The sequence below is a fragment of the Cololabis saira genome, chromosome 5 (assembly GCF_033807715.1).
Source record: "Cololabis saira isolate AMF1-May2022 chromosome 5, fColSai1.1, whole genome shotgun sequence".
In the NCBI taxonomy this organism is placed as follows: domain Eukaryota; kingdom Metazoa; phylum Chordata; class Actinopteri; order Beloniformes; family Belonidae; genus Cololabis; species Cololabis saira.
In genome coordinates, this window is record NC_084591.1 from 38,422,965 (window position 1) to 38,441,770 (window position 18,806).

General features: G+C 40.7%; 1 protein-coding gene across 3 annotated transcripts in view; it reads left to right on the forward strand.

Moving 5' to 3' along the window:
- sema3d (sema domain, immunoglobulin domain (Ig), short basic domain, secreted, (semaphorin) 3D) overlaps positions 1-18,194 on the forward strand; it is a 31,137-nt gene extending 12,943 nt beyond the window's left edge. For 2 of the 3 annotated variants that reach the window (XM_061721970.1, XM_061721969.1), the window contains 12 exons: positions 254-382; positions 2,251-2,387; positions 4,096-4,210; positions 4,433-4,502; positions 4,590-4,734; positions 5,320-5,542; positions 5,740-5,828; positions 6,029-6,070; positions 7,435-7,592; positions 8,705-8,769; positions 9,217-9,350; positions 16,992-18,194. In XM_061721970.1, coding sequence (XP_061577954.1) covers positions 254-382; positions 2,251-2,387; positions 4,096-4,210; positions 4,433-4,502; positions 4,590-4,734; positions 5,320-5,542; positions 5,740-5,828; positions 6,029-6,070; positions 7,435-7,592; positions 8,705-8,769; positions 9,217-9,350; positions 16,992-17,456 — 1,772 coding nt within the window. In that variant the 3' untranslated portion in view covers positions 17,457-18,194. The remainder of the gene's footprint in view (positions 1-253; positions 383-2,250; positions 2,388-4,095; positions 4,211-4,432; positions 4,503-4,589; positions 4,735-5,319; positions 5,543-5,739; positions 5,829-6,028; positions 6,071-7,434; positions 7,593-8,704; positions 8,770-9,216; positions 9,351-16,991) is intronic. The other variant, XM_061721971.1, reaches the window with a different exon arrangement.
- Positions 18,195-18,806: the final 612 nt, after the last annotated feature.

The following is an 18,806-nucleotide window of genomic DNA, read 5'->3' on the forward strand; positions in this document are numbered from 1 at the left end:
TTGGCTTTTTTCTGTAAATCTTCTTTTATGTATTTATTTTCTGAGCTGTATTCTCCTGATAGTTCTAGTTAAGAAGGAGATAAGCTCACATTCTCAGTCAACATCAAAAAGCCCTTCTGGCACATTTTAAGGGTCAAGTTACCAAATAAAATTAGTGAAACAAAAATCTACTTCGACACGGCATGTTTTGCATGTTGCGTAGATGTTAAAAAAGGCCTCTAATCACCATTCTTTTTGACTGACATCTATCCAGATCAGCACTTGTATGTGGGCACGTCTTCAGACTTCCTGGGAAAAGATGCAACATTCACACGCTCCCTCGGCCCTCCGCCTGACCAGCACTACATACGCACAGACATCTCGGAAGACTACTGGATCAATGGTACGGCCATGCTGGCTCACTCACTCACGCCTAAAGTTGTTATTGCTTTTTCACGAAACTTCCAGCCTCTTTGCAGACACAAAGAGCCTCTCTGTGCCCTCAGGATCGTAACTGGAATCCCAGAGAGAAGGAAACAGTCCGCGCATTCATTTAGCTCGAACTTTTATATGAATGCCATAGCTAAACGGGGACCACACCTACAGGGGAATTTACAGTCTGCCACAAGGTTCACAGTCTTAGTCACACTACCACTTGCATACATTTTACACCCACGAGTATGCACCGTCATCGCCGAGGAGGGAGCCCTCCCTGCGTGCATCTCCAGTCTCGAGTGTTTTATTGCCACTAACGGGTTGTCCCCGGTGTCTAAATCCTCGCACGTGGTCTCCAGATTTCACAACCACACAGTCAGAGACGTTTGGAGTTATGTCTGTGTCTGTCTCCGTGTTTCTAGGTGTGTGTAAACACTGTGTGTCGGCGCAGGGCAGGCAGACAGACCGAGCACGGCGACTCCTTTGGTTGCGAGCCCGTGGAACATTGTTCCACTGCTGCACAACTAACAATGACTTAATATGGAGTATCTCAGCTGTGGTTTATTAGGCTTTTCCTATCTGGGGATCCCCCTCTGGTGCTTGGCACAGGTTTTAGGGATTGAGGTAATGTCGCAGCAACTTGGAAGCTTTTGAACTCTCCCCCTCCTGAATCAGGCCAGCAATGGAAATATTTTGTTTCTGATTTCTGAGTTTTTCTTTTAAACTGTAAATCATGTACTGTACAGCGTTTATTGCTCTTTTTTTCTAGGAACTGTTTATAACTGATTTACATTATATTACAATTCCCATCACTCCAGATCTGAAATTATGAGATCTCTTTGAGTTTAACACGGTGTGGCTATGAGTTACATATTCTTACTCGAGCTGCTTAAAATTCACAGTTTAAACTGCAAACATTCTGTAGACATAACTAAAATTATTTTCATGTATTTTGGTCTCAAGTCTTAGTAAATACTGAGTACAATTTCTGTATGCTATTCTCATTGCAGTTGCCAACTTGTCTGTCCACGATTATTTTATATTTCCACATCCCACAATTTCTTCAGAACTCTCTGTAAACGTCCTCAGGTTTTTCTGAAACTATTAGTATAAATATTCAGATGCTTTGTTAATTCTGGCAGTTAAATTCCGACATTTCTTTAAAACAAACTGACAGGTTTATATGGTAAAATCTTCGTGTGTAGGAATTAAATGTTGTGACTTTTTGACTTTGAATAAAAAAATAAACAAAGCAGGTTCTAAAACCCTACAGTCATGTATAAAACTGAAAAGATTTAGTTTTATTTAGAGCATCAGAGAATATTTTGTGTTTTGCCTGCTGTGCAATGACCCAAAAAAATGAGAGGACTCTTTTACCTTATACATGTTTAGATGACAAAATTATGCAAATTCTTCCTCCAAGATGCAAAACAAGCATTTTATATAAGGTTTATGTTTTGAATGCATGTATTCTAACTGAAGCAACTCCAATGCAGATGACTTGTACTAGGTTGCTACATCTCTGATGCTAGTGGCTGGCAGACTGAAAATCCCTTTAAAGTAAGCAAAACTGATCTTAAAGTAGAATACATCTTCATGCATCCATCGTGTTAACCCACATAACAAACTGTTGGAGAAGTTGAAGAGGCCAGCTATGCTTTTGCTCAGTGAGAAGAAGCTATAATTAATTATACCTTCCGCTGGAGCAGAGAAGGTCTGTAAATAAACACACGCTGTGTGAGGTGTTGATGCCAACTCAAGACTGCGGTTCATGGTAAAACCATTGCCTGACCTTCCTGACACTCTTCCTTCCTCTCTACCTCTCTGTGTCTTCAGAGGCCAGGTTTGTTTCTGCTCATCCCATCGCAGACACATACAATCCAGATGATGATAAGATATACTTTTTCTTCCGCGAGGTGTCATGGGAGGGCAACGACAAGAGCATCCTCTCTCGAGTGGCTCGTGTGTGCAAGGTGAGACGTTATACGAGACTGTGTGGACAGTGGGAGCTGCACAGATGCACAAAGGGAAAGTACTGTTGTTATGGGAGGAAAACAGGAAAAAACAGGAATAGAAAGGTGGAATTCTTTTCAAGGATGTAGAACCTTGAGTAACAAGATTAAATTAAGTGTGGTAGACAGCTGGAGCGCAGAACTCCTTCCTTTACATGAAGGACCCATAAATCTTACAGCAGACTGATCAGGAAAGGATTCTTGTGTTGCCTCATACAGAAGTGTTTTATTGTCCCTAGAAGGAAGGCCTTACCAATACATGTCTCTTCTTCTGATTTATTCAAGGGTAGCTGGGGGGCAAATGCAAGTCACATGGGTCAGTGCGGTCCAAAGATCAGCACACTACATCATTGTCATAATATATTTCTTTGATACATTTGCATGTGTTCCCTGTGTGCTCTGCTCCCCGCTAAAATAATAATAAATAGTTGTTGCTGCACAATTTCAATTGGAAAGACATTTTTACTCCAAATGTATTTCATGTGCATGTCTGAGCCAGCACATCTGGTACCATTGCACAGTGATAGATGCCTTGAAGCTAGTAAGACTCTTCAGAATAACTGCTGCATGTCATCATCCAAAAGAAAGTTTCAAGAAGACCAGTAATAGACCTCAAATACATACCTCAACTGAATCCTTTTGGCTTTTCTTTTATTCTAGTCAGTAGTTGCTAAAAGCTGCAAGAGCCTTTGACGCTCCTGTTTCCGTGCCTTTTAAATTCTACTTGACAGCACGTCAAAGCAACTGCAGGCATGTAGGGGCAGGAAGCAGGACGGTTTCATGTTTGGGAGACCCTCTCTATAGCGCGCACACTGCACCATTCTTCATTCCTAATGGATCAAACTAACACAGCAGTTTGCTATTAGCATTCAGGGATCTTTTGGCGAAATTCTAAGAAAATAAGCCCTCGGCACGTTTATGACTCGGGAGCAAGCTGCAAGGATGACTGGAAGGGAGAAAGTACAAAGTGCAGTATATACAGTCTATGACTGTATATAGTGCACTTTGTATATTGTACTTTCAGTGATAGTGTTTACCTCAATGTAAGATGAGTGAAGGTACTTAAGATGAGTTCTCTTTGAGGATTGCCACCATGTGAAACGTGCTCATTAAGCGCTTACATTTTTGGAGGCTCCTTTAAACACAATCATGATTTTTTCGTCATTGAACTGCAATGCTGCTTTCTCCACCACTCAGATAATGTTTAACAAGGGGGCCTAGCTTAAGTTTCCCATTCATTATAAAGAAAGTACTCTTAACGTCTCTTAGTTAAAGCTCGCAATTGAAAACATCACACCGTATGCTAAAGTAAAACCTGTGCATTTACCTTATATGATTTTAGACCTCTCAACCCTTCCAGTTTACTCCTTTTGTATTTTTTTCTTTCTATATGAGGGTATTTTCTTCTTTTTCTTTCCCTTTCTTATCAATTACTTTTGAGTATTAGTTTAACAAAAGGGTCTCCTTTGTGTTATTCAAACAAGAGGAATGTGGTTCACCTGTTTATTTTCCTAATTAGCGAAGGAAACCCGAGTCAGGCGGTGATCCCGTGTGTTGTCTTGGACTGTAGTCAAGTGCAAGTGTAGTATTATTATTAACTAAAAATGTCTCATGGCCACATTGGACAGCTGACTTCGCTTTGGTTACTGGGTATGATGTTGTGTTTCAGAATGATGTGGGTGGGCTGAGAAGTCTCACCAACAAGTGGACAACCTTCCTGAAAGCCCGGCTTGTGTGTTCCATCCCTGGACCCGACGGCGTGGACACGCACTTTGACGAGCTCCGTAAGTGACTGGGAGATTAAAAGGAGATCGAGGTCAATGAACTGGCTTTTATCTTGTAAAAATGGTCTTCAGAGCACTTAAATAAAGGATGGAATTGTGTTAACATTGGCACTGTCGTAGCAGGAGAAAGTATTAAGAGTCATGAAGTGAATCTTTTCTGTGGGGACAAAATGAATTTAAAAAAAAACTTCCCACCCCCATTCCCTCTTTTGTTTCTTGAAGAGGACATATTTTTGCACCCAACAAAAGATGACAAAAATCCTAAAGTATATGCAGTCTTTACAACTTCTAGGTAAGTAGGTAAGCTTCCACCACACCATCACCTACACCACCCACTCACACAGCTTAACCTGGTTTGTTATTTTCACTTCCTTTCCAGTTCCATCTTCCGTGGCTCTGCAGTGTGTGTGTACAGCATGGCGGACATACGGGCTGCATTCAATGGCCCCTACGCCCACAAGGAGGGACCCGACCACAGATGGGTAGAATACGAAGGGAGAATCCCGTATCCCCGTCCTGGAACGGTGTGTTGTCTATCTTGCTGAGGAACACAGAAACACTCTCCCTCCCTCCCTCCCTCCCTCCCTCCCTCCCTCTATCCATCCATCCACAAATTTCTCAAACTCAAACTTTTTTCAAAATTACAAAATGATAAGCATATCTTAACTGTAAATTGTTGGTTTCAAACTGAAACACTGTAGATGCTGTAGGTTATCATCTGCACATGCACGCTCATAATGAATGACATAATCTTGGCTTCAGTGAAGTAACTTGACATGTTAATCAGATTCTTAGTTAACTCACTTAATAAATGCAATCAAGGCAGTGAACGGGACACACGGAGTGCATGGTGCTCAGTAAGCCTAAGGTGCACATCTGATTAAGCGCTCAGTTTGAGCCAATGTATACACAAAAATGAGGGTCAGGAGGGTTACAGATGTTCTCCTCGCTTTGTTTTCTGTAGTTCCCGTTCTGTCCAGTGGGGGGAGACACACACAAGTCATTTTTGTAAATTAGATGGTGTCGAGTTCAAAAGTTGAAAGCATATACAGGATAAATAGATTTTAATTACAACAAGGAAGTGAAACATTTATTATTTTGCCCCTCAGTGCCCCAGCAAGACATATGATCCAAGGATCAAGACCACCAAAGACTTTTCAGACGACGTTGTCAGTTTTATTCGATTCCACCCTCTGATGTATCGCTCTGTGCACCCTCTGACTGGCCGGCCGGTGTTCACACGTGTCCGAGTGGACTACACCCTGACGCACATTGTTGTGGACAGAGTTTTGGCAGATGATGGACAATACGAGGTTATGTTCCTGGGCACAGGTAAGTCACTATGCCTCCCGTTTATCTCTTGTGTGCTCATTTTAAACCAGTAGAGGGCAGTAGGTTACTTTGAATTGTCTTTGTTGCGGCCAGGGTTAGGGGGCATGTTAATGTGCAGAGTAAAAGTAATATTCAAAGAATAATTATCCTTATCTGTCTGGTTTATAATGATAAATAATAATGAATTTCTGTTGAAGATGCTGGTTCCGTTCTAAAGGTGGTGAGCATCACTCAGGAGAACTGGTCAACAGAGGAGGTGGTACTGGAGGAGCTTCAGGTGTTCCAGGTGTGGCACACAGCATAACCAAACACACATGCCAACCCAAAAAGACAATAGTATATTGCACCCTAAGTTTTCTGCAAGTCTGAAAGACTTCATGAGTCAGCCATCGACATGTTTATCTGTTGTTTTTTTTCCAAGTCATTATTGTCCTGTATTAAATGTTTATCGAGGTGTTAAAAGTTTGTTTTACTCTTACTCTACAGGTTCCCTCTCCCATCCTCACCTTGGAGATTTCATCCAAAAAGGTTTGACCTGATTGTCTTCTTTTTTACTCTTTTACACACCACTAGTACCGCTGCACAGCTTCTCCGCTCTTTGTCATTCTTTTATTCGTGCTACATGCATTCAGTCCTGTCCTCACGCTTGATCTGCTTTATTTATCCTTTGTTCACACGTGTATTCAAATTTCCTGCTGTCTTTTGCCGTCTCCCTTTTCTTTTAACTTTCTCCCCCTTCCGTCTCATTAACTGCGGGTCAGGAGTGTCAGTAGACACTTCAACCCCAATCACGGCCTCCATTAATCTCCCGCACTATTTGACCCCTGTGTGTGTCTGAGCGCCTGCTGGCCGGAGTTTACTGACGAGAGGGCCAAATCGTCAAAGTAACATTTGTGAACAATCCTGAAACTAAGAGTCTTATGTATGTTACCGATGTCAATTTGAGAAAATCATGTTAGAGAAATGCTGTCAACACTTGTAGCTGGGATTATATAAAAGGGAAGTGAAAAATCTTTTAGAACAAACTTTTTTTCTGAAACAGGTGAAAATGTTTCATCTTATGTCAGAGCCAATGAATTGTCCATCTGCAAAAAAAGAGAAGACTGTATGTTTTCTGGATTATTCTATAGTAATTTCACTGTATATGCAGCATATTTATAAACCTCTGACTTAGGGCTGGGCGATATGGACCAAAAGTCATATCTCGATATTTTCTAGCTGAATGGCGATACTCGATATATATCTCGATATTTTTTCTGTGCCATAATTGGGGTTTCCCCCAAAGCATTATAGCATAGCATCTCTGTTAGCTTCATTTTTTTCTGAGGCAAACCCTTAAAAAAAACAGTCAGTTTTAATACAATGCCTCGTGCCAAATGTCACACAGGTTCCTTTATTAACAGAGGTCTGCACAATATCAAAATGTATAAAACAAATGAAATAAAAATAAACTGCCTGCATATATACAATGAAATGCTTCTTGAATAAAATAAAACAAATATCCCTTTCCTGCATAACAATTAAATTAAAATACACTGTACAATTAATACAGTGTAGACAGTAACAGGCAGACTTTTCCACTGAGGTTGACAGTTGTGCAAATAACAAAACATTTGTGCAAATCTCAAATAAAACATTCAAGTCAATTTGTCACAAAATAAGCTATATCAAAATAAAAAAAAAAATAAATAAAAAAAAAATATATATATTTTTTTTAAATCGATATAAACGATATTGTCTCGTACCATATCGCGTTTGAAAATATATCGATATATATTAAAATCTCGATATATCGCCCAGCCCTACTCTGACTAAATCTGTTGCCCTGATGGAAAAAAGGAGCATGAAATGAATTAGTTTGTTTGTCTCTACTATGCTGTGCTTCCATATAGCAACAGCTGTATGTTGGTTCCAGAGAGGGGCTCGCCCAGGTTTCTCTGAGCAGATGTCACCTGTATGGTCACGCGTGTGCTGAATGCTGCCTGGCACGAGACCCCTACTGTGCCTGGGATGGACACACGTGTTCCCGATACATCCCTGCATCTAAGAGGTTAGACCGCTGCCGCCATAGTTGTTTCTCTACGGTTGAAGCCTCAGTGGCGTGTCTCTTGTAAAAGGTCTCGGAGCTGTGAGATGTGATGCTACATACAGATACATATTGCTGACCATTTGCTGCCCTACTTTCCATGTTATTTCTGTGTTTCCAGGGCTGGTTCTTTAAAGTGGGGCTTTCAGAAATTCATAATTTTTGCTATATATGTATTTTCCCTTTTTGGTTCTTTTCCTCTTCTCAGCATTTTTCCAGGCCAGAGGGCATTAGTTCCTCTGATGCAATGATTAGAGATGCTGTTCTTCTCTTGATTAATGTAACTGCCATTCTGCACCTCCAGAGTATAGTCCTGAAGATGCAAAAGCTGCTTTTCTTTTCTTTTTTCGCCTGTGTTCTGGTGTCTGTGTTTGCTCACACGTATCTAGACTCCGCAGATGCTATACCCTAAAGCGAAAGGGTCATACTGCGAAAATATTGGCCAGTGGGGATGCTATTATTGTTTTGGTGTTAGCGGAGACCCTGGTTTTGGTCTCTGGACCTCTTTGAAAGCAGATCTTTACCACACATCACACAGCACCAGGAAGTGGGGGAAGAAATCAATACAAACAAAAGGAACCCAAGTGAGCAATGCTAAATAAGGGTCCAGATAAACGGGTGGATTGGCTTCTCTTTGAATTGTGTCATCTGTAATGTTGAAGTATGAGAAAAAAATACATTATAAATACAAAGGAAATTTTATGAAAAGTAAAATGTAGATTACAAGATTCACTAATAAGAAAATATTAGAGGTTAGCTAAGTCAGAGTTAACTGCAGTTCAACAAGTAGGGATCAGATAGTTTTACATTAATCGTGTCTATCCTGTTGTTTCAGGACGTGCAACCATGATATTTAAATAAATGCCTACTGTGCACGGTAAACCGAAATAATGATCACGAGCAAACAGAAATGAGGAACTGCCTTACATTACGGTACATTTAGCTGACGCTTTCATCCAAGGTGACTTGGGATCACTAGTGTATTTACAATCGGCTGTAAATAAAAATGTTAAGAAATAATCTCAAAATACTGCACTTCTCATCTCTAATGTGAGTTGTTTATGGCTACATTCCAGGCGAGCCAGACGACAGGACATAAAGCATGGAGACCCTGCCATGCAGTGCTGGGACTCAGAGGACAGTATGTACACTTTCTTTCTTTCTTGGTGGAGCTTTGATGGAGTGCAGGGCTAGCAGCTACTCAGGATAAGGGCTATAGAGGATTGCATTTTTACCATCTAAATACAACTCAAATCTTATAAGTAGCAGTGGTACTAGTTCCAGCAAACGCTATACCGTAGATTTTGACACCATGCCACTTCTGAAGTTGACATTTAAATGGTTTGGTGTTGCGTAACATGTTTTGTGTTGCCACACTAGAACCGCAATGGAATCCAAGAGCTTTTAGTTGTGGTCGGATCCGAGTTCATGGTCAAAAGCCACTCGAGAAACTATTATCGTAGCTCCCCATCAGAGTTCCTTTGTGAAAAGTAAATGGCACAACCCCAATAAAAAAGGGAAAAGAAAGAAAATGGAAAAGAATCAGCGAAAATATTTTGAGATGGATAATGGTGTTTGTTTCCTTCAGGTACGGGACGAGCGGAAGAGCGGGTTCTCTTCGGAGTTCAGAACAATTCCACATTTCTCGAGTGTCTCCCCAAATCTCAACAGGCCCAGATCCGGTGGTACAAACAAAGACCAGGATCTGAACGCAGGGAAGAGGTCAGAGCTTCAATTCATCATCACACACGTTTCAAAATAGATAAATAACTATAAATTCCCATCTTTTCATAGGTGCTTATTGTTTGCTTGGGATGTATTAATAGATAATTATTCTTTAATTTTAATTAATGTTCAGAAAGCAGGGATGTTACAAGACTAACAGAAAGACAAATATTTAACCCATGAGAACTTCAAACATCAAAAATGGGTTGAAGTATGCGTTTTCCCCCTCAGTCAAGAATCACAGCTTTGAAAATATGATTTTTAGGCTTCATGGCTTTCTTGAAAAAAAAAAAAAGCCTTGAAGCACTTCTGTCTTAGAGAGTTGAGGAATAACTTACTTTAAATCAAACCTATCCAGTGACATGATGATAGGGTGTAAATGTTTTGATCATGACAGATGGTAATCAATCATTTATATAAGTATTCGGATCTGTTATGAAACTTATAATCTTACTAACGATGTCCCTACTTACAATCTATTTACAAGACTTTTTTATTTTGGCTATCAGTGGAGTGGGGTGGTATCATAGTTCAGAAAATGACATTAGAAACATTTAATTTCATTTAAAAAAAATTGCAACATTACATAATGCAATCAATAAAGCTCAAAAGCTGCTATTATACTATACAGCATGTAGCATGTCTCAGTAAGGCTGTACACATAGCTGCTCACTGGCTTTACAGTCACAATGTCCTCCTTGTGTTGCTCTTCGTGTTCCAGTTACATCAACCAGCCTAAGGTGGCTCAAGTCGAGACATGTGGCAGTAGGAAACATGAAGTGTTGTTTTTGGCAGCCTGTTTCAATTTTAGTTTTATTCTAGTCTTTGGGTCAAGCTATCATTTTAATTTTATTAGTTTTAGTCACGTTCATTCTCGTTTTAGTCGTGTCAAGTTTCAGTCGACTAAAAGTTATTTTAGTCAGAATTGTCCATGACCGTTTTAGTCTCGTTTTAGTCGACGATAACTGGTTACATTTTAGTCTAGTTTTAGTCAAAGATTGTATTTAGCCAAACCCATTTTACAATTCAAACAAGGTTATCTTATTATTATATTATTGTTACCTTATAGACTCAAGAATACATTCATTCCAGATACAGAAGACTCTAATTTGAGTTTACAAAATATTTATTGTTCCGCATTTCTCCCCATCTTTTTCTTTTTTTTCGGTGACACATTCTGTTTTCTTTTCCACTCTATGTAGCGAAAGTGTATCCAAAGATCATCTCTTCCTTTTCTCCTAGCCCCAGAGAAAATCCCTGCGTGGTCGGCCATCGGCCTCTTTCTCTATTTAACTTTTTCTTTATTGACGTGAACCTAGAGCTCTGTGTTAATGGTATCAGCCTCTAACTCTGCAGCTGCATCTTCTAAAACTGATTCCCCGCGGGCCGTGACTGGGATCGAGGACGTGGCGTCACCCAGCAGCAGCAGCCACTAAACCAGAGGAAAAAACTTAAAAAATGTATATTAAGGATCTTTGTTATAACATTTCGTCTCATCTCGTTTTGGTCAATGAAAATTAAGACACATTTTAGCAGAGTTTTTATTTTGTAATCTACATTTTAGTCTCGTTTTTATTCGTCACATGACCATTATTTTCGTTGCATCTCGTCTCGTTTTCCTCAGGTGATAAAAGTTTGTTGACGACGATATTTAGTCATAATTTTCTTCGACGAAAGCAGCTTTAGAAACATGGCGTTCTTGAGAGAAATGGTCACTTCTCATCTGGGAGGAAAGATGAAACATTAGTTCAAAAGAAAAGAAGAATATCTGTTATAAGGAAGTATTTTGGATTTGATAAGAAAGGTGAACAGCAGAAACGGGCGCTTTGCAAAATATGCAGAATTTGAGAAGAGTCAGCACCATGAACCCATTACCGACATTTCTAGAATCACCACAGTGACATTTGAAAATGTTGATATTCTCATTAAGCCAGTGAAACATTTCTGAGTCATTTGTGGTGGTAACACCATGTCATAAAAAGGCTCATGGAGTCACAGGGATCTAACCAACTCTAAAACCGCTTCTTCCTGAAGTCATGCTGTCTGTCAACACAGAGCCTATGGATTTGAAAACCTTATCGGAAAGAAAAACATCTCCTATGCATTTTAGTCAAGATACCCATCCAAAAGATGAGATGGGGCTGATAAATGTGGAAATGTATGCCCGTGGTCAGTTTGGACACCTGAGACAAGCCTGTGTCTCACTGTGCACCTCACTGAACATTACTAAGTTAAACAAACGTTGCCAATAAAAGCGTGTCTCCTGTTTAGGCTTTTTCCTGTTTTTAGAAGTCAAATGCAGAGTGAATACTGAATTTGAGCTTCATAATCACAAATCTAATCTGCAATTAGATATTTTTTACCCAAAACCTTTAGCTATATAAGTTTCCAACTGAATAATATCAGTTGTGATAAAAATCACAAAGACAAGAGAGGCACAGCGGGAAGGGTATGTTATTATTTGAAGCACGGAAAGGTTTGATGATGACCCTCCTGAATAAAAGAAACGGAAACAGTCTGAGTCAGCACTTCAGTGCGCTCTCCTCCCCTACCCAAACACTCAAGAGCATCCTACACCCACTGGGAACGGCTTTCTGACTGCTCACCCCCATCCTCCTCATCTGTGTCTCAACCTCTCAGTCTTCTAACTTACTCCCACCATGACCCCCTGTCCCCTCTCCCAGGGGGGGAGTGTAAGCACCAACAGGTGCAAAGGCTGCTGAAGACCCATGTGTAGTTTTTATGGGCTCACACTACAGAAAGTCCGGCTTTTCTTTTTTTCTTCTTCTATGTGTTCAAGTGTCTGTGTTTTTTTTTATGCCCTTCCAACAGCGGAACTCATAGCAGAGCTCCCCCCAGGGAGAGCCATGTGTTTTAGGGGTAATGAACACAATGGGGTGTTTTCTGTGTTTGTGTGTCTTGGAATACAGAGATATGTGACCTGCTGTACTCTAGATAAAGTGGCGAAGGATTGACTGCAGGAGTTCTTCCACCCACCTCGTAGAAATGGCATAATGTTGAAAAAATAGGTTACGACATAAAATAATAGCGAGTTTGGTCTTTTCTTAAGTGTCAGAGTTCTAAAACTGATTCCCCGCGGGCCGTGACTGGGATCGAGGACGTGACGTCACCCAGCAGCAGCCACTAAACCAGAGGAAAAAACTTAAAAAATGTATATTAAGGATCTTTGTTATAACATTTTGTCTCGTCTCGTTTTGGTCAACAAAAATTAAGACACATTTTAGCATTTTTAGTTTTTAGTTTGTAATCTACATTTTAGTCTCGTTTTTATTCGTCTACGATATTGCATTATATATTTAATTATCGTTATCGTCACATGACCATTATTTTTGTTGCATCTCGTCTTGTTTTCTTCAGGTGATAAAAGTTTGTTGACGACGATATTAATCATAATTTTCTTCGACGAAAGCAGCTTTAGAAACATGGCGTTCTTGAGAGAAATGGTCACTTCTCATCTGGGAGGAAAGATGAAACATTAGTTCAAAAGAAAAGAGGAATATCTGTTATAAGGAAGTATTTTGGATTTGATAAGAAAGGTGAACAGCAGAAACGGGCGCTTTGCAAAATATGCAGAATTTGAGAAGAGGCAGCACCATGAACCCATTACCGACATTTCTGGAATCACCACAGTGACATTTGTGTCACTGACATGTGTCAGAGTTTCCAGGGAATTTAACTTATTTGCGCACGCGTGGTAATGAATTTCTAGGTTAGTGAAATGATATCCCTTTTTTTCCCCCCTATCAGTGCACAAGAAAGCAGTCACCATCACCTTCTCATTAAAAAAACAAAAAAACATTACATAATATTTCATGTTAGACTTTTCACTAACTGACAATTATTAAATCACAACATGATGTGATATTAATAAAATGCTGGCTTGACATGAACCTAATGGTTACAAAAGCCAATACATGAACACATCAATTTATTTATTTATTTTATTATCACAGTAATCAAAACCAGAGGAACCTACAGCACTGGACTCATTTGTTTCTATAATACTGGGGTTATTAAGCTGTTATTACACCTTTCTGAACCTGATGTAAGTGCATTCTACAAATATACTGATATATGGATAATAATCTGAGCAACAACATTGTAGGAGGTAGTCAAGGCAAAGGGAAGGAGTGAAAGTGAAGAACAGGAAGCTGAAACAGTTAAATTCTCTGTGAACCTTTAAACGTGTAAAACATGAACCGTGTTGGACATGTCAACTCCTTGAACCACAGCTCTGCTCTGTTTTTCCATGTCGTTGGTTCAGTTTTGTTATGTTGAAGATGTCCTCCTCTTTTTCTGCACTGGCTAAAAGTTTTCTTATATCTTCAGACCTTTTTCACTGTTACCACTTTTGTACCTTTTTTAGAGGCACAATAGTTTGATTTGCATGAGTAGGACTTTTTTCCCCCCTGTTGACTGCAGGATGGCCAAGAGTCAAAACCAGAGTCCTCAGTTTTGTTTAGTCGTTGTAGGATGTGCTTCTCGATGAGTCTCACAGCTGGGCAGCAGGTGATCTTTTAACTGCGCAGCTCATTCTGATCTCTCAATCTCCATGCTCTTCCACCCACTCTGTCATCTTCAGTCTGTCATCCCTTTTTCTCCCCCGTCCCTCTACCTTCCTCATCAGTCGCGCCCTGATCTCTCTCAGTTCCTGCCCTCAGGCTCGTCATTCTTCCCACTTTGTTTCCTTGTACCGTGCATGCTGTTTTTGCAATTTCCCACAGTTTTCCATGCTGCGTTTTTGGATTTTGATAAAGGCATCCTCGGCCAGCTGTGTGCAGCACCTGCAGCTGAGTCTCATATTCTATCTCCTCACGAATCCCTGCCTTTTAATCAGCTAGTAAAATCCAGATTTTAATGATGTTTGCTGGAAGATATGTAGCTGACATTCTCACAACATATTTTAATGTGTGTGCGTGCATAACCCCCCAGAGTCTGGGTATTAACCCATTCATTTGGACATTACTAATATAAAAAGTATGGATGATCTTGAACATAATGCTCAGTGTTTATTTAAACAAAGCACATAATCACATGCTATGCTCTTAATCTAATATGAGCGGTATCAGGTTATATGAGAAACAAATGGAGAAAACACTTCTAATCTGAGTGTCTTTGGGTTTCTGCCCAAATATGCAGAGAAACGTGCATTTAAGTGTGCGTTTCAAAACTCACTTGCAGGAAGATTCCAGCTAAATCACACACTCAGATACACGGATGCATATGCGCACAAATAAAGTCAGACCATCTGGGTGAGTTTAAATGTCTGGCAATGCTGTTCAGTCACAGATGCCTTGGATCACTGGGAGAGGCTGAAATAAGCAAATAAACAACTACTTAATGATTTAAATATGAACACTCGTATAAGGTGGATGTTTTTGCTATATCGGCCATGCGTTTTGTCTGGTAGGGAAACAAAAATGTGATCGGTGATGGTTGTAATAAAAGTAAATATTGCAGACAGATTGAAGCCTATAGGCTATAGGTCGGCTTCTGCCTCAACTACACATCATCAGCCTCACACCAGAGCTGTACACCAACACAGACACTTGTCTGTAAAAGAAAACAGGGAAACAAGTGTGAGGATTTATGGTAAAACTCTGGTTTTCTTATCAGTTACGCCTGGAAGGGGTCAGATGGGGGTGTGGGAGGTATTCTTTTGAAGAAGCCACAAATACACAGACATATACTGTCATGGTCCTCCTGTCCTCTCAACACAGCTGTGTTGTTTTAGGCCCTGACGGCAGCTGCGCCACCTGATAAATCGCGGTGGGCGCTAAATGAAAAGACAACCGTAAACGCTGGCATGCTACTTACCCCTTACACCTGAACGCCAAGCACGTACACTTTCCCACCAGTACAAACACTCATTATGGACGCGAGGATCTCTCCACAGCACACTGTGACCTCTGGCCCCCGACTCTGCGGGTGATACTCACCACACCCACCTCAATACTGTGTCAGGGACCATTACCTTGTTTAACACACCTTGGACACAAATCTTGTGTGAAAATGTTCGTGTGTAAACAGGGTGGGAGGTTTCCGGCTGGCATCTCGTCCAAATCTAAACGGATTCATTGTTCAAGGGAGGTGAAGGACTGAAGTAGTTGTCGTATTCATGCAGTGGAAATCATCTGAGCGCGTTTAATCAGAGAATGCATGTACATTTTAGATTTCGCACACTAATATAAGAGTTTGTTAGAATGCATGGTTTATTTTCATGAATAAAAAAAACTAAAATGTTTTCTTTTTAATGACAAGCCATGCTTCCATCCATCAATTAACCTCCACTTATCTCAGTTTGGGTCACCTATTTGATATTTGCTATATTATACTTACTTTTATGCCTGTATTGACTTTAAAAATAAGGCTGCACGGTGGCTTGGTGGTTAGCACTGTTGCCTCACAGCAAGAAAGTTTGACTCCCGTCTTTCTGTGTGGAGTTTGCATGTTCACCCCGTGCTTGTGTGGGTTCCCTCCGGGTATTCCGGCTTCCTCCCACAGTCCAAAAACATGCATTTGCGTTTTCATGCGTTTTGGCCGTTTGTTTACACGAAAACGGAGCTCAAAGCCCCCAAAAACGATCATTTCTGAAAACTCCGGCCAAAGTGGAGATTTTCAAAAACTCAGTTTTCACGTTTGCTTGTAAACGGAGGAAAACAGAGGAAAACGGAGGAAAACAGAGATTTAGGCTCAGAACGTCACATTATGCAACAGAAACGTCACCAGCATCATGTGTGCGACCTGTGTTTACAATTTGTTTGGCCACCGTCAATATTTTCTTGTATTTTACCTGTTTTATATTCTAAAGTCACACTTAAAAGTAACTCCACTTCGCTGTCACTCCAAACGAAAGACTCTCGTTCCGTCTTGGAAGTAACTGGCAGTCCAGGCTGATTTATGGTTCCGCGTTACACCAACGCAGAGCCTACGGCGTAGGGTACGCGGCGACGGGCACCCAACGTAGGCTACGCCGTTGATTTAACGCGGAACCATATTATTCAGGCTTCACACGTGTCATTTGTTGATGTTTTTTCCAGGACTCTGATTGGCTAGCATTGACTTTATGCTTCTCGTTACACTGTCCCCTGCAGGTTTGGCTGCTCATAGCACCTTAACAGCGTTTTCATGCGGGTTCGTCTAAACGAGGATATTTTTGAAAACGTAGAGGGGGAAATATCCGTTTTTGTAAATACCCGGCTATGTGTAAACGGGGCCTAAATTGCCCGTAAGGTGTGAGTGTGAGTGTGCATGATTGTCTGTCTGTATATGGGGCCCTGCGACAGACTGGCGACCTGTCCAGGTGAACCCCTGCCTCTCGCCTGTAATGAGCTGGAATAGGCTCCAGCAGACCCCCGTGACCCTGCAAAGGATAAAGCGGGTATAGAAGATGGATGGATGGACTTTAAAAATGTGGTTGTATTACTTACAAAAAGGACAAAAGCAAACTAACAAACACACAAAAACAAAAAACCACACAACTGAAGTCTGGACAATAAATCTTCTTGTCCATGCAGGCACATTTTGAGGCCTGTTGCTCTTACAGAAGGCATTTGTAGCGAGATCACTTTGTGCTCTTTGTGATGAGGCTCTAACGTTTTTCTGTACGTCCCTCAGGTCACACTGGATGATCGTGTTGTCCACACGGATCGAGGGCTCCTAATTCGCTCCCTTCACGCCTCTGACACCGGTGTGTATGTGTGTGTGGCTCAGGAGCACACACACTTCACCTACACTCTCCTGCGCCTCACGCTACAACTCATTACTCATGGGAGACTTGACAGAAAAGCCAAGCTCCGTGAAGATCCCGCGCTGGAGTCTCACCAGAGAGCGGAGTCACGTCAGCGCTACAAAGACTACCTGAGAGTCATGAACTCGCCGGTCCGCTCCCTGGAAGAGTACTGCGATTCTCTGTGGCTGGATAAGAGGTCAACAAAGATGCGAGGGAAAGGCTTGGGGATGAGCAAATGGAAACACATTCAGGAAATGAAGAAGAGTAGGAATAGGAGACATCAAGGAGTGAAGAAGGAAGGTAGAGATCAAAGGGAGGGAGGAAGGGTAGTGAGGTCAGCGGAGTGGTGAGGGTGGGGTTAAACCATTGAGGGTGTCTGTGTAAATTAAAAGGGTTTAATGATGAAACTGATGGGACACAGAACTGTAAAATTTGAGCTTCGGATGCTCAAGTGAAGTTTAACTCTGAATTAATGGCACAAAAGACTAGTAATGAAGTACAGACTGCTCAAAAAGTGAACGTCCGTGTGAAGGATGTACCATTTGAGTATGGATATGCCACATCTTACTCTGCAAAAACATAGTTTGTAAGTAAATGGTTTCAGAGGAAATGCTTTTTGTATTGTTTTTTTTCTACATATTACATCCTAACTTGATAATGTTCCATGAAAAACAAGCTTCATCTGCTTCGAATAACAGTGAAATGATTTTTTCCAGCTAAGCAGAGGCTTAATGACTGAATGAAACTTAACAGAAAACAGACAGTTTGTACATCCATCATCAACTTTTGACTGATTCCAACAGCTTGGACTGAAGTTTGTTTTGTTTTGGCGTTTTTTTCAATGGTGGGTGTATTCTGTCTGAATCACTGTAAATATTTATGTAACATGTACAGAAGATACAGCATGCTAATTTTTATTGTCTTACCTATCTGTATATCTACAGAAATAATAATAATTTGTAATGTTGGCTGTCAAAATTACATATTTTTGTACAATCCCTTTGCTCCTATTTACTGTAGACTAACTAGATGTTTTCATTAAATGCTGTTCTTGAAAGCTATTTAAATAAATATTCTCTTGGAGCCTCCGTTCCCTGAGTCCCTTGCTTACTTGGATATTACAACAAAATCAGGCTAATAACTACTGCTGCATACAGCGGTTGTATTCAGAGCGGCTTCGAAGATGTTGCAATGCTTCATTTAGTGTGTGTGTGTGTGTGTGTGTGTGTGTGTGTGTGTGTGTGTGTGTGTGTGTGTGTGTGTGTGTGTGTGTGTGTGTGTGTGTGTGTGTGTGTGTGTGTGTGTGTGTGTGTGTGTGTGTGTGTGCGTGTGTGCTCTGGGCCTATTTGGGAGCAATAATTCAAACATTGCAGCTCATAATCAAATTAAAGATTTACTGGAATAAAAGTGGGGAAATCATCAGTGTCAGACGAGTATACAGGATGTCTAAGCACCCAAATGATCTGATTATTATTTTTTTAGTCTTACATAACGGTGTAGATCGTATCATGAAGAGGATTTGTACAAAACGTATGTCTGAGGGTAATAGGAAAATGATCCTTTCCGTAAAAGGCATTACCAGTCATGGGAGATCTCTTAACTAATTACATGATGTAACCTCTCAAATAAAATGTTGGGTATGACAGAGAATATAATGTGCAAAAGTAGTATTTTCTATTGTTCACTTGCCCACTACTCCT